At 37.7% G+C, this 25,137-nt stretch overlaps 1 protein-coding gene across 1 annotated transcript in view; it reads left to right on the top strand.

The window, feature by feature from the left end:
• Window positions 1–4,356: 4,356 nt before the first annotated feature.
• grin2ab (glutamate receptor, ionotropic, N-methyl D-aspartate 2A, b) overlaps window positions 4,357–25,137 on the top strand; it is a 110,379-nt gene continuing 89,598 nt past the window's right edge. The window contains exons 1-3 of the mRNA XM_081362244.1: window positions 4,357–5,199; window positions 5,729–5,919; window positions 9,644–10,039. Of these exons, the coding sequence (XP_081218370.1) occupies window positions 9,659–10,039 (381 nt within the window). The 5' untranslated portion in view covers window positions 4,357–5,199; window positions 5,729–5,919; window positions 9,644–9,658. The remainder of the gene's footprint in view (window positions 5,200–5,728; window positions 5,920–9,643; window positions 10,040–25,137) is intronic.

The raw sequence follows: 25,137 nt of genomic DNA, 5'->3' as shown, positions 1-25,137 counted from the left end.
TCCTTTAAAGAAAATTTCAGTCGTAAAATTGTTTCATTATGAGCTTTTTGGATAATTACCTTCGACTCCTTTTAAGTCAGTTCTGGGCTTTCATTTAATAAGCAAATAACTCCTAATTTGACACAGTTTAACTCTGCATTATACACACAAATAAGTGCTTGTCTTTGAGTGATTCATATTAAAGATTTCTTAATTGTTACAGATTCTCTGGGGCTTCAATACTGCTTCCATACATACACAAACAAACCTGTGTTTTCTAATTAGACAATTAATTAATTAATTAATTAATTAATTATTTGAATGGTTAGCTAGCAGAAATCTATGGAAGCTTGTTTCCGCCACTGAATAAAACATTTTAAAAGATAATTGCGAATTTTTATCTCACAATTGCGAGTTTACATCTCGCAATTCTGACTTTATTTCTCAGAATTGCGAGATATAAAGTCAGAATTGCGTGTAATAAAGTCAGAATTCTGAGATATAAAGTCAGAATTGCGAGATATAAAGTCGCAATTGCGTCTTATAAAGTCAGAATTCAGACTTTTTTTCTCGCAATTGCGACTTTATATCACGCAATTCTGACTTTATATCTCAGAATTCTGACTTTATATCACGCAATTCTGACTTTATAACACATAATTGCGAGTTTATATCTCGCAATTCTGACTTTATAACACGCAATTGTGACTTTATATCATGCAATTCTGACTTTATATCTCCCAATTGCGTGATATAAATTCAGAATTCTGAGATATAAAGTCAGAATTGCGTGATATAAAGTCGCAATTGCGAGAAAAAAAGTCAGAATTCTGACTTTATAACACGCAATTGTGACTTTATTTCACGCAATTCTGACTTTATATCTCGCAATTCTGACTTTAAAACACGCAATTGCGACTTTATTTCACGCAATTCTGACTTTATATCTTGCAATTCTGAGAAATAAAGTCAGAATTTCAGTCAAATTAAAGTCAGAAGTCGCAATTGTGAGATAAAAAGTCGCAATTATCTTTTATTTTTATTTATTTGTGGCGGAAACAAGCTTCCATAGAAATCTCTTCCAGAAAACGTATTTCATTTTTGTTATGGAGCACTGCTAGCGTTATTCTCTACTGTTGGAGCCACAGGAATGCTTATGTTCAGATTTTAGATTTTGCTGCTGTAAATTCTTTAAAGTGCCCCTATTATGCTATTTTAACATTTCCTAATGTTGTTTTGGAGTCTCCTACAACAGGTTTACATGCATCAAAGGTAAAAAAAACTCTCAAATTTCTTTTCTCTCAAAACTCTTTAATTTCCTCATAATATACATTTGCACATCACCACATTTTCAATGATTCTCAAACGACTCGTCAGATGAATCAATCTCTCTAAATCCCGCCTTTCTGCGAGTTACTCTGCTCTGATTGGCCAGACAGCTCAGTCTGTTGTGATTGGTTTACCGTGTACAGCGCGCGCATCGAAAACAAAAACGCCCATTGCCATAACAACGTCAGCTCTGCGTGTCCTGAGGCTTCCTACACCGTAAACTAAAGACAGTAACGAACAATGACGCTGATTTTACCATATCAATGTGAGTGTGAGTCCGATGATGAAACACTGGAAGAACTAGTTATTCAACCTGAACCTCCATCGCAAGGACGACTCGAGCAGGACATTTCTCACTACTCAGTTTGAGGTACATTATGAGATGTTGCAACTGTAATTCCTCACCATCAGCATGAACAAGTTCATGTACATCAAACAAACCGATTATTTTACTTGAACTAATTTATTTACCGTGTATTTTTGTAATATATTGCGGTGAACACGTGGAAACTGTATCAATAACAGTGCATGTAACGTTATGCAATGTATACATTAGCCGAGCTCTAGCGTGAATGACTGATGTAACATAAACTTTGGTAAAACAGGTCTTGCTCCATTAATCTTTCCTCAAAGTAGTGAGAACGACAGACGATCTGCATTAATAGACACAGTTATAGGTAATAGTGGCCCACAACTGATTAGTAGTTGTATTTCAGTAAGACAGTGATAATGTGAGTTAGCCAGTTAGCAGGACCTACACAATATAAAACTCAAAACGAAGTATTTTGAACACCATCTTTCAAGAGCAAGCGGTTTGCGAATCCTGCATTGAACTCCGAGATTTGATAAGCAGTCGTCAGTAAAATAAAGGGAACACAACAAAAGTTTAGGATTATACTGCAGTGGTATTATGGTAAAGATTAATTTTAACCACTGATTCTTCACATGCTGCTCCTTGGGCAGTGGAAAAAAAACTGGCTTTACCATCACATTGTAGAGCACAGCGTCTTCTCGACATGATGCTATCCAGTATCCACAGGAATCAGCTGCAGGTTTGAGGTTCAAGTTTTCCCTGGTGTCTGCGCGCGCAATAAGTGGGCGGGCAATATGCTAATGTTTCGTCTTGACGTCACAACGAAACGGCTTATGACTCGTTTGAAAAACAATTCATTTCATTGGCACAGAGTCGACTCTTACTTTTGAAAGACAATAACTATATACGGTGCACTTTCAGATTTAAAACTTTGCAGGATGTTTTGGTTCACTTAGAGCTATGTTACACACTACATGAAAGGTCATTTTCAAAAATCCATATAGGGGCTCTTTAAAAACTTTTAGCTGTTCTGATGTGTTTTCTATCATGTTTAAACTGAAAAAAAAGAAAAGATGAATCTCTCTTGCCAAAGCAAATCAGAGTTCCCTTTGAGCCATGAATTTGCATTATTTGCTCAAGCAAGCAGATAATGGGCATAGGTTTCCAAACTTAGATACACAGACATGGATAATCACAATGGACCTGCTGTTACAAATGGTAAAGTTTATCATCTTGAAATTTGTTCAGTGGACTGTAAAACGTCCTTTTCCTGCCTATTCTGAAACATGATTGGCCGGCTGAGGAAGACAAAAAACGCTGGGGGTAACAAATAGCAGCAATGCATTATGATATGTGAATGTATAAGTTTAGATACATCAAAACTAGTTTATAGAGTTTTACATGCTTATATTCAGCAGTACATTAAAATCAATGTAATCAATGCCGGTTGTCAAAATGGGTCATCTCTAAATAAGAATTAGTATACATAAAGGTCATCTAACAGGGAATGAGTCATTATAATGCTTGTAAGGACGAACAGCAAGACTGAATGTTCCTGAGGCATATAACTTGTGTAAGCATGTTTGTTACATCATCAAATATAGTTTTCTGGTAAACATAAAATAGTAGGCTGGCCGGACTGTGTTGTTGAATAGCAGTATACAGTGCTACCAATGCTTTCAAAAATTAATTAAACTAACCCAAACATTTGAAATAAGATTTAGCTATCTCTCTTGGAATATAGAAATGTGTCATTATTCTAAATGTGTCTATGCAGGGATTAATGTGTTTATGCAGGGATGTTGTGTAACCATGCAGCTTTTTCAGGGGTACCAGTGGCAGTCCTGAAATTATTTTCAATATGGTAAAATGTGTTAAAACATAGGCTACCTAAGAGTATTATACCAATTGACAGCTAAAGAAATAATGCAATTAGGCTAAATAAATTTGTGCAGAAGGTGCGGAATAAACTTGATGAATTCTGTGTAACTCTGCAGAACTTTCTGTGGTGCTGGCATAGGTTTTGTGGGGTTAGACATGACCAGGGGCTGAATGACAGAAACATCCTCAAAATCCAATTGAATTTGTTTAGTAACCATGGTAACTTCGCTTAGGAAATATAACTTTTGCAAATCTTAAATCAAGAATTAATATAGGACGTTTTTGTAATACAGCGCCAGAAGACAAACACTTCTTCTGAAAAACCCAGCAATGCAGCTTACAAATATTTGGATTTAAAATCTGCTTGTCTCAAAAATCTGAGGGGAAACTTGCCTTCTGCATATATATACTTGTTCACACTGTCATAATCTGAAGTTTAAAAGACTTTAAATAGACTTGTCAAGCAGTTTTCATTTGACTGGGTAAATGATCTTAAAGCATAAAATCATTTGATTTAATTGCACGAGTTGGGGATCATTACGGCTCCCATGGATTTCCTACAGGGAAAGTACACAGATGGGAGCGTCTGACTCATAACGAACCACCAATTTTGGCGCAAACGGAGCAAGCTCAAAATCAGCGTTTTCTTGAGACAGACAGGAGTCGGTTCGTTGAACTGTTTTGCTCTCTTTAACACGTGGAAGCGACATGGTTTTGCAACATCGAGAGGGAAAATGAGTTGTTTACTGAGGCGTCGTGTGATTGAGAATTTTCCACAGTTTTGACGCGCCCATCATGCGCAGGGACTGTTAATGGCGCTCATTATCATTTGACTGTATTCATGTGTGTGATGTGGAGAGAGAGAGAGAGAGAGAGAGAGAGAGAGAGAGAGAGAGAGAGAGAGAGAGAGAGCGAGCGCGCCTCAATCTAACATCTACTTGATTCATGGAGTGTGCGTCTGAGAGCAATGGTCTGTAAAGTTGGGTGGAAATATGAACGAGCATAACCAAATGTTTTTCCTCAGATAAGAGATACGAATACAATCCGTCTGCGTTTACAGATAGAAAATCAGTTTATATACCCCTCTAAAACGTACATGTTTACGTTTAATTACAGGTGGCGAGGGAAGAGAATTGAGTTGAATTTGTCGCGGAGCGCGTGGGAGGCATTGGCCAGTACAGTCTGAATTCCGCGCTGAGATGTTAAGGAGCGTACACGCGCTCGACAGTTTGCCATGATGTCTCGAGTTCAGTCGATGGTGTCGCAGAGGAATCTATATCTGAAATAGATATCATCCCTGCTTTCGACGTTTTAACGTCTGAATACGGCATGTTGCAGTTTTCTCCAAAAGGATGCGATATTGACGGAATCCCCTCAGAGGAGACACGCGGACCTGTTCCTCTGCGGAAAGCTCAAGAGACCCTGAAATAAATAACATAAATATTAGGGTGAAAAATCCATGTGGTCGTTTTATGTCGACTAAAACATTGAACGTTTTTTTTCTTCCCCTTTTTCTGGCGAACCTCTGCCAGGAATGGACACGGTAAACACAAGGGCACTGGTGGAATTACGCCGTTAAGAGCGCTGAACTTGACGGATTTGTTTATAAAGAAAAAAGAGCAAGGTTATACGATGACGAGTGAGAACACGGTGTAATTCCCGACTGGTATTTTGGAAATGTATAACCAGGATATTCGGTAAGTTGTTCTCTTTTTACTTTCAATAAAACATCAAAGACCCTATTATTCACATATTAATATCCTTACCAAATGTGGGTTCGCTCTCTCATTCAAATGGGAGTCGTTGGATCCTGCCGTTGACAAAATTCGTCGGCTTATTTTCGTGATGGGAGAAATTATTTCAGCCGCCTTGATGCGCAACACCTGCTGCGCGAGCGAGCGCCCTACATAGAGACAAACCCCGCGCGCGCGTGAGGGGAATACCACACCGGCCGTTATTTAAACACACCAGGTCTCACCTTTGCATCGCTGACTATATAGGCTACCTTAGAAGCTCACTGATGGGTATTCTTTAAAATACGCGTATGTGGTATTGGTAATGTGGCAATATAAGCATCTTTGAGGTTACTTGGTTCTGTGCGGGGGACCGTTACGCTTCCACGCAGATCAGTTTGCCCACGAGCGAGAAGTTATTGAAATGCACAAAATAATGAGTTCTGTCATGTTTGTTAACATAGTGTAAGGATTTTGGTTGACTTTCTTTCAGAACATTGGATACTTAAGCTCCTGTCAAGGTGGTTCGCCGAAGGTCTGAAGAAAAAAAAAAATGCGCCGAGAAACGCGCCTTCTCTGTGAGGAAATCTTCGTGGATAACATTCACAAGACACCGGTCAGTTTCACAGATGGCACATTTCAACCACGGCGAGTCTTCTTCACTGACACCTCGTGACACGCAAGGTAAGATACGTTTTAAATATTGAACGTTTAGTAATTGGTATGAAGCGGCGGACAGGGAGATTCGACAGGGGGCGCCGTTGTTTCGTGGGTTCAGTCTAAATGGGTAATGAGGGACTTGCAGATTTTGGGTGCAGTCACGTTGTCCAAGCACATTTTTGATGTTTTCCTCTTGCTTACAGGACCAGTCCTGAAATAGTCTTTCCCGCTTTGGAGGATATACATTTAGGAGCTGAAATATATCAAAACCGCCCCCTCTCTACCCACACATGCATGTATAGAGACACTTGAAAAAATGACCTTAACTGAACACCCAGACATAAAGCAATGCATTCTTACATTTGCTATATTGAGACAACTCTTGTTACGCTTTAGGCTGGAAAAATAATTTACGCAAGTACTCAAACATACACATGAGCACTTGACCAATGACATGCCCTGTTGAACATTTTTAATGTGCTCTCTTGCTGGTAACAAACCTCAGGACTCAAGGGAGCAATGGAGTTACCTCCAAAATTTTGTGCAATTAAAAATTAAAGTTGCTATAAATATACTGATTTTAAACTTGCATGGCAGGATTCTCTTCAAACTGTTGCTTCGACAATAGTTGAAAGAGAAAACTAAATATAAAACATAAAAGAGTAATGTCAGCGGTACCAAAGTTTTCCACAAATTTCGTAAGCTTGCATGGCTAGAAGTGTCTGTGTTCACAAATTTAGGTAGAATAGGCCTTAAACAGAAGAATATATGAGCATACGTGTTGGTCAGAGAAAGAGATAGATGGGGGAGGTGGACCTAGTGCAGGTGCTTATTTTGAGAATACTCATAACTGTTGACCCCTCCGCCTTTCCACACAGTCAAACTCAGAAATCCACCCACAACCTCCCCATTCGCCTGCATAGAGAAGTGATCTCAGCGGTGATATTCTGCTAACAGAGGAGCCGATCTGCACTTCGCACTTTACGCTGTGGTTTTGAATTATGAAATATGGGCTGTGACAGACCATCAAAACTGTGGTTGGTACTTCCAGGCATATACTCAAACTTCACTCGTACAAACACTCCTATTGGCAAGATGTTTTTGGCAGTGTTGCTTAAATTTTGATGCGTAAAAGCCATGGGTCTGTTTTGTATGTCAGCGAAACGAACTGTCTTTATTTTGAACCTTGGCTGCTCTTCATTTGTATCCTGCAAGCTTAGGGTGAAGGTGATGTCTAATGTGACTGAAAACATTACCGTTTGTCCGACAAATCTGACAGTTGCACATGCAGAAGCAGTGAACGAAATGCAGATTGATGCACTACATTTGCAAACACTAAGTGCTACTCCGGGTTAGACTTAAGGGCATGGATGCTTTGCTGGGGATGAGGATGCCAATTACGGATGTTAGCGAGTATACAAAATGAGAAAGTTACAGGGACAACAGAGCACAATTGCCAGCCTCTGGAATCTTTAATGCATCCATTGAGGCATGCACGACTTTTTGACTTTCACAAACTACCAGTGCAACCATCAAAAAAGCAATTAGGCAATTATGTGATTGGCACTAATTAGTATGCTTCACAATACAGCTAAATGTTTTAGCTGTCAGAAGCTAAAACCTCTTGCTATCTGTAATAAGTGTTTGCCAACAATTGAAAACGCATCAATAAATTATTAGTTTGTCAAGTGTTGCTAACTAGTCTTGCTTCATTTATTTAAAAATTACATTGTTGGAGGAATTATATAAATACATCAGCCGATAACAGTCATCCACGTTTTTTTCTGTTCCTGCATTGATGTATTGATGTTGCGATAACATAAGTAATAAATATCAGTATATTTAATTAACTGTGTTTGGTCATATACAGACACACACATACACACACACACACACACACACACACACACACACACACACACACACACACACACACATAGGTGTGTGACATGATATACAGTACACCATCTAAAAATACATTAAATAGCATTTTGCACAGGGATTTTCCTTTTTATTATAATGCACGCTGGCTTATTACATAATTTTAATTAAAAGACTACATGGAATATTTATATTAAGTTTGTCACATTGAAGGTGATTAAATTGTAAAAATATAATTTAGTTATTATAATTATATATTTTTTTATATAAATATATTATGTCTTATAGAAATATATTTTTGTGAAGTTGAAAACCCTAGTAAATCTCAACTACCCATATAAGCATTTGCTATATATTCAGTGTAACTTTTCAGGGTAAGACTTTTTCTGTTAAGCTGTGAATTTATGAGCTTCTGTATTAAGCTTTGTCCTTTTGTCGAGGACTGGTGATATAAAATGGTAGTATTTGCTGAAGCTGATGGCAGCACATTCTTATCACATCGTTCATTGCTGAGCACACCAAGCAAACTCCCCAAATTCAAGCTGTGGAGACTGTGGGGTTCATTTCATTTAATTGATTTTTGTCATGATGAGGATTGATTTTAAATTACATGCCCTGGAACATGCAGTATATTAAGAGACAAACTGACATTATTTCATGGAGCTATATATGTCCTGTTTATGCCAGTGTGCCAATGACATCCTCAAGCAGACTTAAATAAGAAACAGAATATTTTACTATTTTTATCATAAGATAATTCTCAACATCAGAGTACTTTTTCATCTGTGGTTGGTGGCTGCCCAATAGTCAGTGAATGAAATGGAGGCATAAATGACTGATGACTGAACTCTAGGGATGAAGCAGGTGTATCCAGTGACATTTCTGAGAGTGAAAAGTTCAGAGTGAATTTGATCAATTTTGCTATCAAAGCATGTCTGATAGCAGACAGAGTATCTCTACCTTGATAAAAGAGGCCAAATGAAAAAATCTATATTTTTTAACTTTGAAGGATTAAAATCAGTCAGTCACTCACTCTTTAGTTGTTCCAAACCTGCATGGTTTATTCTGTTTTACACAAAAGGAGATGTTTTGAACTGTTCACATTGCTGTTTTCCATTCAGTGAAAATGAAAAGGAATGGGTGCAGATTGACTTTCCACTGTGAGTATGTATGGACTTACCATTATGTTGTTTGGAATAGAGCTGCTATACAGGAATGCATCTCCTTTTGTGTTCCACAGAAAAATAAGTGGTATGGAATTCCTCCATTCTGAAGTTGACTTTTACTGTACATTCAATCTCCTGAGATTGAACCATCTTTGAACCGCTGACATCAGTGCACTTAAATTTAACCATGTGTAAGCTGTTCTTTACTCATGAAGTTATAATGCACTCCAGTTAGTGCATGGTGTCATCAATTATTACTGTAATTTTAAAGAGACCGCTACACTAGCCATCTGGAATCATTCAGGCATAAAATTTTGCCTAGAATCGTAATAAACTATTGAAGAGTCCTATCAATTAGACGGGCCATTTAAATGCAACCACGCTGACAGTACATCAGAGTTAATTGCTAATAACTGAGCCACTGTTCCATTTAACTGTTTAGACTAATTGAAAAGTATTGACTTGAAATGATTGAGTAGTTGAACAGAGTACCACGCCATCTTAAACTTTAAAAGCTTGTCTTCCGCTTTCCAGACCCCCTCACTGAATCATTGCGTGCAAAGTAATAGGCCGGATGTAATTTATGTCTGTGCGATATCTGATTTTGGTCTAGTTTAGATCTAGTAACCCTGATTTGTTGCCTGATGTGATCTGATATCTGAGCGTGTTTTGCACCCTTCTAAAACTTCTCATCTTCACAGGGGCTGAAGCCAGGAATGATGGGAGCTGTAGTCTGGTTAATGGTCTTATGGGCTTTGCTGGGTTGGTCGCAGGCTGCAGAGAAGCCTCCATCCCTGAGTGTAGCTGTGATACTGGGCCAGACCCCCACCGTATCCGAATCAGCCCTGCGTCCGGCTCGTGGGATAGGTGCGCCTCTGGAAGTGACTGTACTCAGCGTCCAGGTGAACCAGACGGACCCAGGAAGCATGCTTACACACCTGTGTGAACTCATGTCCCGACAGAGACTGCACGGGCTGGTCTATGGAGACGGCACGGACCAGGAAGCAGTGGCACAAATGCTGGACTTTGTTTCCTCTCAGACTTCCATGCCCATACTGGGAATCCATGGCGGCTCTGCCATGACCATGGCCGAAAAGGTGAGCGTGCATTCCTCCCTGGCTGGCTGTATGCGCTTTATTTGTCATTTTTATTTTGCTTAGGCATTTACAGCAACCCACCGCAGAATATTTCATCATATCTGGCATCAATCAGGTGTTTTCCACCAAGGCCTAAACAGAAAGCTTCATTTCAAATATTCAATGCCATGTTTTGGACTGTCTAGCTGTGTGGCATTAAACGAGACACAATTCAGATACCTGGCAGATTTTCTTTATCATCATGCCATCTGCATCAGATATAGCCTGATAGATTGCCAGTCTTTCTGTAACTGTCCCTCTGTCTGTCTATTTGTTTCTGCAAAGTTGGCGATGAGCTGTGTTTATAGCAAAATCAATAGCAGTTGTGTGGGTGTGACAGAAACCTGTGGCCGGGTTAGTGACGGATCTGCCACAAAGAGTTTAGTGTTGAAGCTGAAAGAGTTTATGATTGCACATTGATTCACTGATTCTTTCATTTTTTACGTTAAACGTTGTCCATATTTTTAAATGGATACATTTGACTATTAGGCCATTACTACACATTGTTCATCCACATAAGCTGTAGGAACTTCTTGTAGGCGACCATGTCATCCCCTTGCATCATCTGGCTGAGTTCACTTCAAACTACCCCTCCAAAAAGTGATTTGATAATTTTAGATGAACGCACAGTCTCTTTTAACAGTGATGAAATAACCACAGAGTAAGTGGATTGTGGTATTCTGTTGTGGTTAGGAACGTTTCTCGCTTAAACCAGACAGTGTTTTGGATGTTTTTTTGGATTTTTTTAATTCTTCAGTTTAATAGATACTTTTTATGAGCTGCTTTATTTATTTTTTTAAACACAGGGTTTTTCCTGCATTGCAAAATATTTTGGTGGCCGTCAAGATTAATATTTGTCCACCAAAGATTTATTTGATAATTTAATGTGATGATATTTGCCGTTCTGCAGTACTGGCACCCGCTGATAGCCGCCCACTTTTAAAAAGCTCCCATGAGTGTTTGTGTAAGCTCTTTGTGAAGAGCGTCAAAGGTTTCTATTTTCAGTGTGTTTTTACAGCGTTGAGCAATGTAGCCAATCACAGACATCTCTGTTGAGCTCGTAAACGCAATGGTCAATCAGATGTTTTAAGTTAGTCAGAATCCGCTCAAAATGATGGGGTTATTGTTCACCATGAATTCTGCACAATCTTGAATCCTTTCATTATAATCAACAAAGTATAAACACAAAGTCAATAAGAGATTCATTACACAGCTTCATTGATTATAATGGGAGTTGCGCAAGAGTGCAGCTTTATGTATCTTGTGTTGTAATTGACAGCTTCATTGATTCTAATGGCAAATTAATGGTGATCTTTGTTCGCTTTCTGCATATAATATATTTTTCATGCTGCTAACTACACATTGCAAAGTTTCTGGATTGACAACCGTATTTAAATGAGCAATTGAATACGGCAGATTGTGAAAGCCATAGTATTGTACGGAACAAAACAATCTGATACTATATGTCAAATGATCTTGGCTGCATTTCCCGAAACCTTCTTAACGCTACGTCGTTCTTAAGTTACACCTTAAGCTGTACCTTATCGTAATACGTGTTTCCCGAAACGTTCTTGGTTAAGTATACCTTCTGTAAGTCACACGTTCGTAAGGTTGGTCTAGACCACTCTTAGCTTTACCTTATCACTGTTGCTGGTCTATACGAATATAATTCTGAAGTTTTAATACACCCAGACAGTGTTAAACTAGGCTAATTCAAGTGTTTTCATGCAAAGAATAAAATTGTCATTACACTGATTGTTGTTAGATTTTTAATTATATTATCCAAAGGTACGTCAGCTGGCAAACCATTAAAGGCTTAATAGTCTATTTAAAGGGAATGATTGTGGTGGGGACTTTGCTCAAACTATGGCAGTGATACAGCGAATAGTTGTTCTAAAAGACGGCGCCGTCCACGGAGCGCTTTTAAAGGTCAGTGAAAGCAGACTGTCAGTTAAGTCCTATTCGGACACTAATTGTTTATCATGGGCTCGTACGGTGTTTTAAACATTTACAGGGGTAAGTCGGTGATTTTAGTGCCGTCCGAATCCATAATGTCAGTGTTTTTCTCACCCAACCTGCATAAAAATCCCTGGCCAAATTAGTACCTACTGTTTTTTGACAAACAGGTCATGTGGTAATTTAACTGCCGTCTGAATCCACAACTCTGAGTTTACAAGAAGAGATTCAAAATTCACTGTTTAAATTCCTTTTTGATCACTGCCGACCACCGTACGTAAGATGTACACTTTTATTACTGAAATGCTGGAAAGTATTTACAAGAACAATATTTAATTGCAGCTCCACCTCAGCGAACAAAAATGGGAAAGAGAAGAAAGCACGTAAAAATTTGAAATGGTTATTAGCCTATGGCAGCAATATATGATACAATTTTAAAATATGTAGGCTAGGCTATTATAGTTTGGATTATTTTTTTATAATATCCCATGAATCCTAATAAATGCAATTTCAACTATTTCTGAAGTGCTTCTTTTATAAAGAACATCGCTTTCTCACATAATGCAGTGAATGCACGAGAGAATAATTGATTCTCGAGCGATCGATATCAACCAATTCAGCAGCATCGCCACGGACAGCACCGGGTAACGTCGCACATAAGAAGGTATATCTTAAGCAGCTTCCTAAGGTATAGTTCGGGGAACACGCCTAGAAATGGTATACCTTTAGTTAAGTAACATCTTAAAGGAGAACTCCGGTCAATTTTAACATTGAGCTCATTTTTTTGTACATTTGGAGTGCTGTCAATACAGAGAACAACGACAAAAATCGGTGTTGCCTACACCGAGTTATTCTATTTTTAAAATTTGCACCCTGTTGACTTCAATGGGGCAAGTTTTAAACCTGCTTTTAGCCTCTTAACATCCTTGATGTGTCATTACAAGTGCACAGAAAATGTGAGTGATTCCTTCAGAGTGATCACGGGTGAATCTGACTGCAGTAGATGTGAAAGATATGTATAAAATGATGTTATTTAAGCCAGCGCAAATACCTGTGTTTACATCCTGTTTTTCGGTCGAAGTCCAAAGTAATCGATTGCCGAGTTCACGCGCATAGGTTTAGTTACCTATGATCATGCGCGTGAACTCGGCAATCCGTTGTTCTCTGTACTCTGTATTGACAGCACTCCAAATGTACAAAAAAATGAGCTCAATGTTAAAATTGACCGGAGTTCTCCTTTAAGAGTCTTCGTAGCATGCTAAGAGACAACGTTATCGGGAAACGCAGCCCTGTGCATTAAGATTAGGAGTGTTAGAAAAAGTGGCGGTTCTATTATTTTGCACTGTTATTTGTAACTTACAAATACTTACGTTTTGTTCACTATATTCAAATCAGTCACTCTAATTTTTTATTTATTTTTTTACTTTAAAATGTACATTCTAAGCACATTTGTTTTATGATCTGTCCTGGCAGTGATTATTTTTAAATTCACAAATAGGATGAGATAAATTAATATTACAAACTTTTTTTTGTGTGTATTTATTGTCGGTGCTGAGCTCGCAGTTCACATGGGTAGGGCACTTTTTACTGTAAGTGTGGATGATCATGTTTATCCGCCGCCACCGAAGACCATTTTTGACCCTGGAGGAAAAACCCTGGAACAGTATTTTCTTATTGTGTGTATGAAGAGTTGTTTGTGATGGCAAGTATATATTGAAAGGTGTTTAGAATTCATAAGGTTCCGATTTTTTTATTATCTAATTTCCTCCGAGCGACATCCTCCAACTCCAGCTTTGACACATTAGGCCCCGGTTTTGCTGTAGAGTTTGGAGGGTAATAATTGAAGAGACTCTTCAGGAGGGAGGCACTGCTTAGGGAGTCAAATGCTGGGACTGATGTGAATGAAACTCAAACATTAAGAGGCCCCCTGCTTGCTGTTCCCACTACGCTTCTTCATCCCTTCTTTAAATCATCTCCCAGAGTTCATTTTGATACTCTGGCATTGCTGTATTGGCTGTGCAATAACATGTCAAGTACAGTGCATTTCCAAGTCTGAAATAAACAGAAATATAAAGACACATTCACCACCAGATAACACAATATCACATCTAAAATGTTTATAAAATAACTCTTTTCTATTTTTATACATTTTTAAAATGTCATTTATTCCTTTGGTGGCAAAGCTGAAGTTTTAGTCTTCAGTGTCACATGATCCTTCAGAAATCATGCTGCTCGAGAAACATTTCATATTACTCTACTATGCGGCTTAATATTTTGTAGAAACTTCTCAACGTATTTGTAAAAATGTGTTTTGAATATTTCTTTTATGAATAGAAAAACGACAACAATATTTTCTTTGCTGAATAAAAGTATTAATTTCTTTGAAATAACTATATTACTGTATTTTTGAATGGTAGTGTACACAAAAAAGCATGTATGAATTTCCTGGCATTCAGTATCAAAATAAATTTGTAAACAAATACAGTAAGCCTTTTCTCAGCATTTATATCTCAGTTAATTATATAATATCCTCTGACCGTTACATCAAGGTCAGCTTGTGAAGTTTCTGGTCTTTCTGATCAGACTGAACAGAATGAAACCGCTTCGTGTCAATTTAGGGTAAATGTGTTAACTGTGTTAAATATCCTGTTAGATATATATAATTGTAGGCTACTGTGTAATGTTTGACATTGTATAGCACAATCCTAAATTGTAACTTTTGCATGCATGATGCTATTAGCATAGTTTCTACATATAATATTTGTTTTGTCAAGAGTAATTTTTTTCACAAATTGTACTTAATGGTGAAGGTAAAGATTATAATGTTACTATACTGTCGGGAGTATTGTGAAAGTGGATTTTGGTGAACTCCTATCAATTAGACGGGCCATTTAAATGCAACCACGCTGACAGTACATCAGAGTTTTGTGGCTGCATAAACATTTACATAGGCTAAATGATGTACATTAACTATGATAAGCACTATTTATCAGTAGACCCATCACACCGATTATCAGCTGATCTCTAACTGCAGCAGCTAATATTACCCTGTTATGTGGTATACACAATTCTGTTGGTTCTCATGTATATGTACATTGATTATAAATTTAGGCCTATATATTTGAAGTATTGTTAAAAGGGATTTTTCACCCCTAAATGAAAATTGTTTACATCATTTACTTGGACTCATGGTTTTACAAACCTTTATGAATATTGCTTCTGCAGAACACAAAATATATTTTGAAGAATGTTGGTAACCAAACAGTTTTGGTGATCATTAACTTTGCATTGTGTAGACATAAATAACACTGAAACATTTCTAAAAATATATTTTTATATTCCACAGAAGAAAGAAAGTGATTCATTTTGGATACATGAGGGTGAGTAAATGATGATTAGTTACCCAAACTTAGCTGTTATTTTCTCACCCTCATAACTTGTATGCTGTTCCCCCCCCCCCCCATGAAACACAAAAGGAGAGATTTGAACAAGTAGGAGTTGGACAGGACCACGTAAAGATTATTCAAAATGTATTCTTCAGTGATCCATTGACAAAAAATGACAGATTTTAGGTTTGGAATATCTTAAAAATAATGGTAGAATTTTTGGGTGAACTATCCCTTTAAAATGTTTCAGAATGGCCTTTATCTCTCTATAGTATTATACATCCTTTCTCTCTTGTACCTCTGTGTCTCTTGGGCTGCTTTGATCAAGTTCAACTGCTTGTCTTTTTTGCTGTGCACTCATGGGGGTGCGTAAGTGTGTTTTGAGAGCATGTATGTGAGGGTCCTGGAGGATGCTTCGCTCCGCTGTAAACCCAGGATTTCCTTCTCACGTTATTAAAAATGAAGGCGCGGGGACGCATCTTTTTAACCATGTTTCCGCCTTCCATGTGGGAAGAAAAGGGCAGGGAGCACTAACGCACACTGTGGGGGCAGGACTGAATATTATATGAGCTGCTTTATGTGGTTCGCATGTTTAGTTTCTGGAATGAGGTCTGGGCTTATGCGTTTAGGGTCTATATGGTGTGCTTGAGGGGAAGAAAGAAAACAGGAGCAAAAGAAGGAAAGAGAGCCAGGGCTGAAGAGTTAAACACTAAAGCTGTTTTCTGCCCCATTGAAGCTGTTTTTATCCCATCTATATTAGAGAGGTGCATTATGGGAGAAGAGAACAAAATAGAGGGGCTGGCATATATTAAATATGTAACATACACTTACAGGCGGACGTGCACACATGCAGGGACCTTTTCTTTTTCACTTATCCATCTCCCACACACCCTCAAATTTTCTTGTTATTCATTTAACAATAGACTGAGGTTGCACTGGCACATTAGATCATATGATGTCATCAGCTGTGCCAAATAAGTGCCTATAAAAAAACACAGTAACACACAGAAAACCCACTTGAAGGGTGAAAGCCAACTCATCCCCCAACAAGCTTATAAGACACTTTGCTGATGTCACCGTGACATTAGTTTGATGATCTCAGCGACAATAAAACTCGCTGCTCTGGCTCAGTTCAATACTCCAGTCAGTGTCATATGATCCTTTAGAAATCTTTCTAATATGCTGATTTGGTGCTTAAGACATATTTCTTAGTATTATCAATGTTGAAAACAGTTGTTGCTTAATATTTTTTGTGAAAACTATGATGCTTTTCCCCCTCCATGATTATTTGATGAATAAAATGGTAAAGATACAGCATTTACAGTATTTGAAATATGGTTTTTGGTAGTAATGTATTTTCTGTCACTGTTTTGATCAATATAATGCATCCCTGCTAAAATAAATGTATCGTACTATCAGTAAAAAAAAATCTTACTGACCCCAAACTTTTAAATGGTACTAAAATATTTATAGCACGAAAATAAAGTTTGGGTGTTTCCACGTCAAATAGTTGTCAGTCTTTATTTAGCTTAGAACAGCATTCTGTGTCATTTTAAAATACTCACCCAGCTCTTGTTTACACTTTACCTGTGCTCCTGTGTTCCCAAATGCCCCCAAGGAGGGATCACAACTGCTTAAGTGAAAGTCCTGTAAACGCCAAAATAAACTTGTTCTTCGTTATTTTGTGTGATGTATTGCTGCGTTTCAGGCAGACACCACAATAAAGTCACATTGGCGAACCTACACTGGAATCTAATTTAAGATGCTTTAAAAGACTCCGGAATGGGACACAGTGGACAAACGATCTGCCATCGCTCAATACTCTGATAAATCCTTCTCTCTCCCAACAGTCCCGCCTTAATGGCCACCTTGTTATTATGGGCTGTACCAAAAGTGACTCCCAGCAGTTCTTAGATGCTGTTATAGATGCACTTTTCTTACAAAGATTTGAAATGATAAATTAATTTACAGTCGTTTAGTGTCAATAGGACACTGGATAATCGACTTAAGTCAGGTGATAGGAAAGCTCCCATGCTATATGTGGCGCTTTGAACTATAGAATCAGACGGAGCTTTACAGGTCTTTTCTTAGAATATAAAGCTTTCAGACCTTTGTGAAGTTTCAGTCTGTCCCTTCTTTTAATCTCTGCAATCCCACTATATGTGAACCCTTCCTTTCCCCCATCTCTCTCTTTCTTTCTTGTTCTATTTCATTTTCTTTCTCTATCTTTCTTCCTTCAGGGTTTATCAGAAGAGAGGGTCTGCACAAAGAATCCCTCTCCCTGGCAGACCACCAACATGTCTCTCTCGTCCTCAGTTATTTTCTTTCTTCCCATTCCTCTCGCCGCTTCTTTCCCCCGGGTTGTAAAGGACAATCGGCTAACATGGAGATTGGTGGCTGTGCTCAGGACCGAATGAGGTCATTTTCGCTCTTAGTGCTGCCTTCACTGGAAATGACAGTCTATTTGGGAGAAGAACGAGTGAAACAACTTGAAAAACCTTTGAAAGCAGCTTTTAAGGGGTCTAAGTTTAGACTCCCTGTTCCGCAGACTTCGGCGTTTTGTGCGACACTAACTTTATGAATATTGTATAGTGAAGTAGACACACAGGCTAAATCATTTTGAGTGAAACAGTAACCTCATAATTCCTTCTGTTTTTTTTTCTTTTCAGATGTGTCTTAGGCCATAGGCTTTTTGTGTGTGTGTGTGTGTGTGTGTGTGTGTGTGTGTGTGTGTGTGAGAGAGAGACTGACTTATAAAGACAGACAATGAATGTGTGGGAGATTATGCTAATATGTTGAATCTTTTATGCGCATCAGCTTAACAGGACTGCTCAAAATTTTGGGGTCAGTAAGAATTTTTTTTTTCTTGAGAGAAAGATTTCTATTTCAAATAAAACTCAACATTTCAACAAATATATTAAAAGAAATGTTTATTGAGCACCAAATCAGCACCTAGAATGATTTCTGAACTGGTGAACTGTTTTCTATGAAAAGTTATTTTTTGTAAAAATATTTCACAATGTTACTGTTTTTACTGTATTTTTGAACAAATAAATGCAGCCTTGGTGAGCATTAGAGATAGATAGATAGATAGATAGATAGATAGATAGATAGATAGATAGATAGATAGATAGATAGATAGATAGATAGATAGATAGATAGATAGATAGATAGATAGATAGATAGATAGATAGATAGATAGATAGATAGATAGATAGATAGATAGATAGATATTGTGATAAATCAGTCAAAGCCATTGTTGGAATTGGTATAGCGTATTTGCATCATTAAGCACGTCTGATCATTGGTGTTTACAATAGCACTGTTTTACTTGTGCACAGATGACTGCAACAGTATCGGTACAATTCACAAGTTGGTTTCAAACTCACACTCGATGTGTCAGCATGCACCAGGGCATGGCTTAATGTGCCTTAATGCTTGGTATTTGTCATTGAAATTACATAAATGCTTATCCAGAGACTGTGTCTTTATTTGTTTCAGGTGCTATTTCATAGAACAGCAGCAACTTTAGAGAATTTCCATGTTTGGTCATAATGGTCTAGCAGTCATCGCATGATCAAAGACTGCCTGGCGTAGGATTAGATGTAGAAATGTGTAGCTGTTCAAAGCGCTGGGCCACAGTAGCTGTGTGTGGGACTGATCACCCCTTATGATTCACTTCCATACTCTGTCTGTTCAGGCAGGATTGCATTTCTCACTTTTCTATGTCAGTACATTTACATTCTTTTTTTTTAAATCAGGTTGAGAAAGAAAGTGGTGAGATGCTATACTCTTAAAAATAAAGGTTCCTGTTAAATCCATGTACAGTTTGCCCATAGTAAAGAAATATCGCAAATGAGACCTCTTTAATATCTCAATTGTTACTCCTAGACATCTTTGAGATTAAATGTAAAGTGAAGATTGCTTAAGTCTCATTCTTAGATTTTCCTTCCTGTGAAAAAGACCCCAGTAATCTCACATGTACCACCTCAAGAGTTTCAGATGAGATCTCAGTGTCTCAGTCTGATTTCAGTATGTATTCAAACAATCTTTCTCAAAATTTCTCATCAAGAACTGCAAAATTACCATATTAAGCTCTGTACTTTTCCTGTATGTCAACAATTAGGCGCATTTCCACTGTCAGGCCAGGGCTAACAACGTGCCGGACGGGGCCAATAGACCAACATCAAGCTTCATTTCCACTGTCATGCCAGTAGCCCCGCAGCGCTACCCTAAATCCTACCTTTAATTAACATGCCTCTATATAACAATGTCTCACAATCTCACCATTTCACCAGCATTGGGCTAGCCGAGTGAAAACTAGCTAGACCTCAAAATGAGCATGACAGAAGCAAACGTTTCATCTTTGCTTAAAGACTTAAGACTCCAGCATCGATATTTGACCAATGATTTACAATAAGAAAAAATTACAGTGACAGTAATTTATTCATTTGTGTAAGGAGTGCACATAAATAATTCTGAATCAAACTGGTATTTATCATTAGCATAAAAAAACACACTTATTCAGTCGCGCCTGCTTCCATTTATTTGTAATCATAGGAATGCACAAAATAACTTTCACATATAGAAATATATTGATAAAATACCATATGTTTGTCACATTTCTTTAGAAAGAATTATAGTTTCTATTCATTTTTCATTAAACTATACGATCAGAGGAGGTTTGAGCGGTCTCTCCTGTATCACTATACTGCTATCCTTTCAGCCAGAGCAACAGAGGAACTCACAGGCAGAAAAATGGAGTTTTATGAGCAACCGGAGTATATATAATTTATGACCATATGCGGATGCTTTAGTCTGGTATCAACAAAGGCACAGGGAAGAAACAAATGAAACACAAAATTAAATAAATACATATGATTTGTTTACTTTCTTCAAGCTGTTTCTGGTATTTTCTATAATCATAAGTGTATTTATTATCGCAATTGTTTGCATAAGTAGCCTTTAGCATCGCATATAAATATATTTCTGCCTCATACGGTGAACAGAATCCCCATCAGATCACAATCAGAAGTTATTTTAAACACTCGCTGGTGTCTGAAAGGGAGTTTTGAGCTGAAAATTGTTAGCTGGTACCCTGATGTGAAAACAGCATGGCAGATGAGCAGTGCTGTTGACCCTCTCCTGAATCCGATTAACTCTGCCTTTGTTCATGACCACTTTTCAAGCCTTAGTTGGCCCACTTTGGACCAAGGAATTTGTCGGGCTAAAAACCGCTGGCCGTTGGCCTTGAGGAAGCTCCGGAAGTGACAGTGGAAACACGGCTGGCCCTGGCATACACACTAACAATAAAAAGTACCCTGCCCATGTAAACTGCAAGCCCAGAACTGACAATAAATCCGAAATAAATGCAAAGAAAATAAAGTTTGTAATAACGTATCCTATTTATTCATGAAATAAAAACTAAAAACTGTCAGGACAGATCATAAAACAAAGTGCTTAGAACTATTTTATATTTAAAAATCTGAAGTGACATTTAAAAAGTTAGTAGGCTAATTAAATGAAAAACAAAGTAACACATTACAAAAACAAGTGGCAGGTCCATTATTTTACGCCTGCACTTCAAGACTTAATGCACATTTGACATACAGTATCAGATTTATGGAGATGTATTATATATGGAGAGTGAGCAAAGATCGCTGCCATTATAATCACTGAAGCTGTCAATTACAATTAAGCTGCACTTGCGAAAACTGCCGTTATAATCAATGAAGCTGTGCAATGAATCTCTTAGTGACATTGTGTTTATACTTCGTTGATCATAATGAAATGATTCGAGATTGTGTAGAACTTATGCTGTACAAAAACCCTGCCGTTTTGAGTGGATTCTGACTGACTTAAACGCATCTTATTGGCCATTGTGTTCACGAGCTAAACAGAGATGTCTGTGTATGGTTACATTGCTCAAAGGTACAAAAACATTGTAAAAATAAACCTTTGACGCTCTTCACAGAGCACTTACAGAAACACTCAAGGGAGTGTTTTAAAGCAGGCGGCTATCAGCGGGTATAGGTACTGCAGAACGGCGGGACAAAGATTCATTTTAAGTGTAGTAAAAACCTTGAGAATTCCATAAAGTTTCTCAAGCTTTGAAAAAGGAACCTCTGAGGAATGTTTTCGTTGGATCAAAAACCAATAATAAAGAATCAAATAGCCTCAAGTGCCCCCTATAAAGTGGAAAATGATTTTTGATAAGTGGGTTCTTCACTTAATCTACAGTAAGAATCATTGAACAACCTTTTTTTGAAGAATCTATCTGAAAGACCCTGCACCTTATAACCTTCCTCCATTGTGCCCTTGAGCAAGGCACTTGAGCCCCATCTGCTCGAGGCGGGCTGCAGTTTGGCTGACCTTGTGCCTCATCCCCGTCCTCAGTCTGTGTGTGCATGTGTCTGTGTGTCTGCCAGAGATTTGCCGAAAGAGAACATTTCGTGCATAATACTTTTATGAAGCGTCATTATCGTCCTTTGCCTCATCTTCTTATCAAGTGTTTGCTCAGTGCATGTTCAACAGGAGTGTTTTTCACTATTAATTAACCAACAGTGTGCTGCGGTGTGCTACTGTCAACAAGTTTTAAATGATGATTATGTAATCAGTATTAGTTCATTACGTGCCTGATCTGTAGCTCATCAAAAGATACATACATAAATACATACACAAACACCTTGGCAGCAACATGTTTGTCCACATGTTAATTGCACAGTTGTTGCTCTACAGGTATAGCCTAGATGCTATAGATGATTTTAGTGCATAATTAAAATAATGTCAATAACTAATCAAATTGATTGTGTATATCAATATTTGCTGAGAAAATTAAGATAATTCAAAAAAGTTACATTAATGTGGCCAGCGAAAGCATTGAATAGACTTGATTAAAAGTGGCTTTATTTATTTTATTTGCATAAAATTGAACATAATTTATTTATGATCAGGGGTAATTGCATTTTTTAATCACGTTTTTTAATTAATCAAACTAAATAGAATTAAAATTGGTCTTATGTAACTTAAATAAACAGATTTAGTTAAGAGTCTCTCTAGCTACAGGATTTATTTATTTATTTTGTCCATTGGAGTGTCCTCTAAATGCCTTTAGGAGTACAAGGGAAAAAGAGAGAGTAAGCGAGAGAGAGATGCAGTTCTCCCACAATGCCTCAGGCAGAAATCTGGTTTTTATTGACAAGTGGACATTTCACCAACTAGCTTCAAAAGGTAAAATGTTCTTTTGAATTTACAAAGAAGGTCAAATGACATTCTCAGTCCAGCTGCATTATGTACTAGAGTCCTTTGAGAAGGATAAAGAAAACGTATTACATTTGCAGAAGGAATACAGATGATATATCTGCCACTGAACAGTGAGAGGATTGCATGTCTATATTCCCACAGCAGCATAATGTGGTTTGTTAGTCTTATTTGAATTATGTTTAATACACAATTCAGAGAAAACTATTGTGTAACGAAAGTTACTTACTTAAATTTTCAGTAGTCACAGCAACATTTGTGAGAAAGTTCAGTTGATAAAATGCTGTATGAACCACAGTAAGCTAGTCATTGACATGCATATGACATTAGCATGCACTTCGTGGTTTATTCTTTGCTGTCAATCACTGACATTAGGGCTGTCAGCATCTCTCCGGTTATGAAAAATGGGGTATTGTGTTTGAGAGTGAGATAAAACTGTTAGGTGGTGGGAATATAGTGAAGAAAAAAAAGCTGAACTGCACAAAAAAAAACAAAAAAACAAAAACACGCATGGTTTTACACGCATCTGAAAGAATGAAAACACCGGGAGTCGCCTGAAATGCCAAACTGTTTGGAATACAAATTATTCTTAAAGATGCCATAAAAGGTCTCATTGCTTAATTCTGGGTACTGTCACCGTGGTTACAGGTTTACTCAAGGCTGTTGCAAGCTAGAAGGGGATTGACTGCAAACATATGATCAGTATATAATCCACTTCAGTTTGTCGTTATATTATTTACAGGCCAGTCTGAGAGTCACCTCTTTAGGTGATTCCACACTTGAGTTCCATTTTAGTTATCCTCAAAAGATAAAGAATAACATTAACATAAAACAAGAATATCACTGGGCACTTTGTTTTCCCCCTAAATGAGTTCTCAGTGAGTATATTGTAGCCCTTACGCTCACCAAGGCTGCATTCATTTGATCAAAAATACAACAAAACATTAATATTGTGGAACAGAATGACAATTTAAACTGTTTTCTGTTTGCATATATTTAAATTGTCATTTATTCCTGTGATGTTAAAGCTGAATTTCAGCAGCTCCGGTCTTCAGTGTCACATTATCCTTCAGAAATCATTCTAATATGCAGATTTGGTGCTCAAAAAACATTTCTTATTCTAATATTTTTGTGGAAACCATGATAGGTTTATTTGAATAGAGCAACATTAATTTGAAACCACAATTTTAAAATTAATTTGAAACCACAAAAAAGTATTTTCTGTCACTTTTGATCAAATTAATGCATCCTTGCTGAATGCAAGTATTTATAAAAAAAAAAAAAAGATTTTTTGGAGACTGGAGACTTTATGACTCTAGACTTTTTAACGGTTTCTACATTGGGACGCTGCATTGAAATTCGATATGGTAAAGCCTGTCTAGATTCCTTTTTAGCATACTTCTCATTAATGGTTCAACAGATCTCATGCAGACACGACAGGAACTAAGCTAAACAGAACATGACTGTGACTGTGTTCACTTTATAAATTAAACAATTTAATCTTTGTTAAAGCTGTGTTTTGTTGTTTGAGTAACATTGAGCAGCAGGTATTTATAGGCTGCTGTCACTTTAAGACCTAATGCACGGGTCAAATATAATGATTCACATCCTATTTCTTTCACAATTGTTTACGTTCACTTGAAGACATCAGACATCCCAAGTCTCCCGGAAGTTCATTTTGATAGCGGCTCCCTGATGCCTGCAAATTAGTTAAAATCTCCTGTAATCTAGAGCGAGCGAGCAAGAGAGAGGGAGCGAGAGACCTTGCGTGTGTGTGCGTGTGTGCCTCATGAAGCGCATTTAAGGACCCAACCAATCAATTGTCAGCGCGGGCGGGCTTTTATCTATACTCCCGAATCGAATTAATCAGAATTAATTCTGATTAATTCAGAATCATTAATTCAGAATCATTAACCCCCTGACAAAACAACAATATAGCATTGAATAAACATACATATGTCAACTTATACACATACATGTTCAGCTAAGGTATATTGATGGAAACTCAAGAATGCACACACATCAAACAAACAATGATGTCTCGTTACAGCGGCAGATATAAACTTGTTTGTTCATGTCCCCGACTCCGCCCACATGTGATGTCACAGAATAATTCAAAATAAGAGTTCGACAGGGATTTTATACAGTGATGGTTAAACTTTAGCCTGGGAAAACCCTGACGAACTTCCGGCAAATTTGAGATTTGCTCTGCAAATCTGTCTGGCCAAGAGCCCATTCAAGCCCATTTCCAATTTTTCCAAATCTAGGCACCAATCACAAACGTTGAGGCGGGCTTTACACGATGTTGAAGCAGATTTTGTACATAAAGATGGCTGCCGCCATGGAACATCCAGAACATCACTCGTGCGAATCAGCTATCGCGTCTGTTTTAAGTGATTTGAACGTTTCCTTTTTGTTAAAAAATCACCTTCATTGCTCTGACTGGTTTTAGGTCTA

Source organism: Scardinius erythrophthalmus, assembly GCF_964197995.2.
Source record: "Scardinius erythrophthalmus genome assembly, chromosome: 3".
Classification (NCBI taxonomy): Eukaryota; Metazoa; Chordata; class Actinopteri; order Cypriniformes; family Leuciscidae; genus Scardinius; species Scardinius erythrophthalmus.
This window is presented reverse-complemented; position numbering and strand designations above follow the sequence as displayed.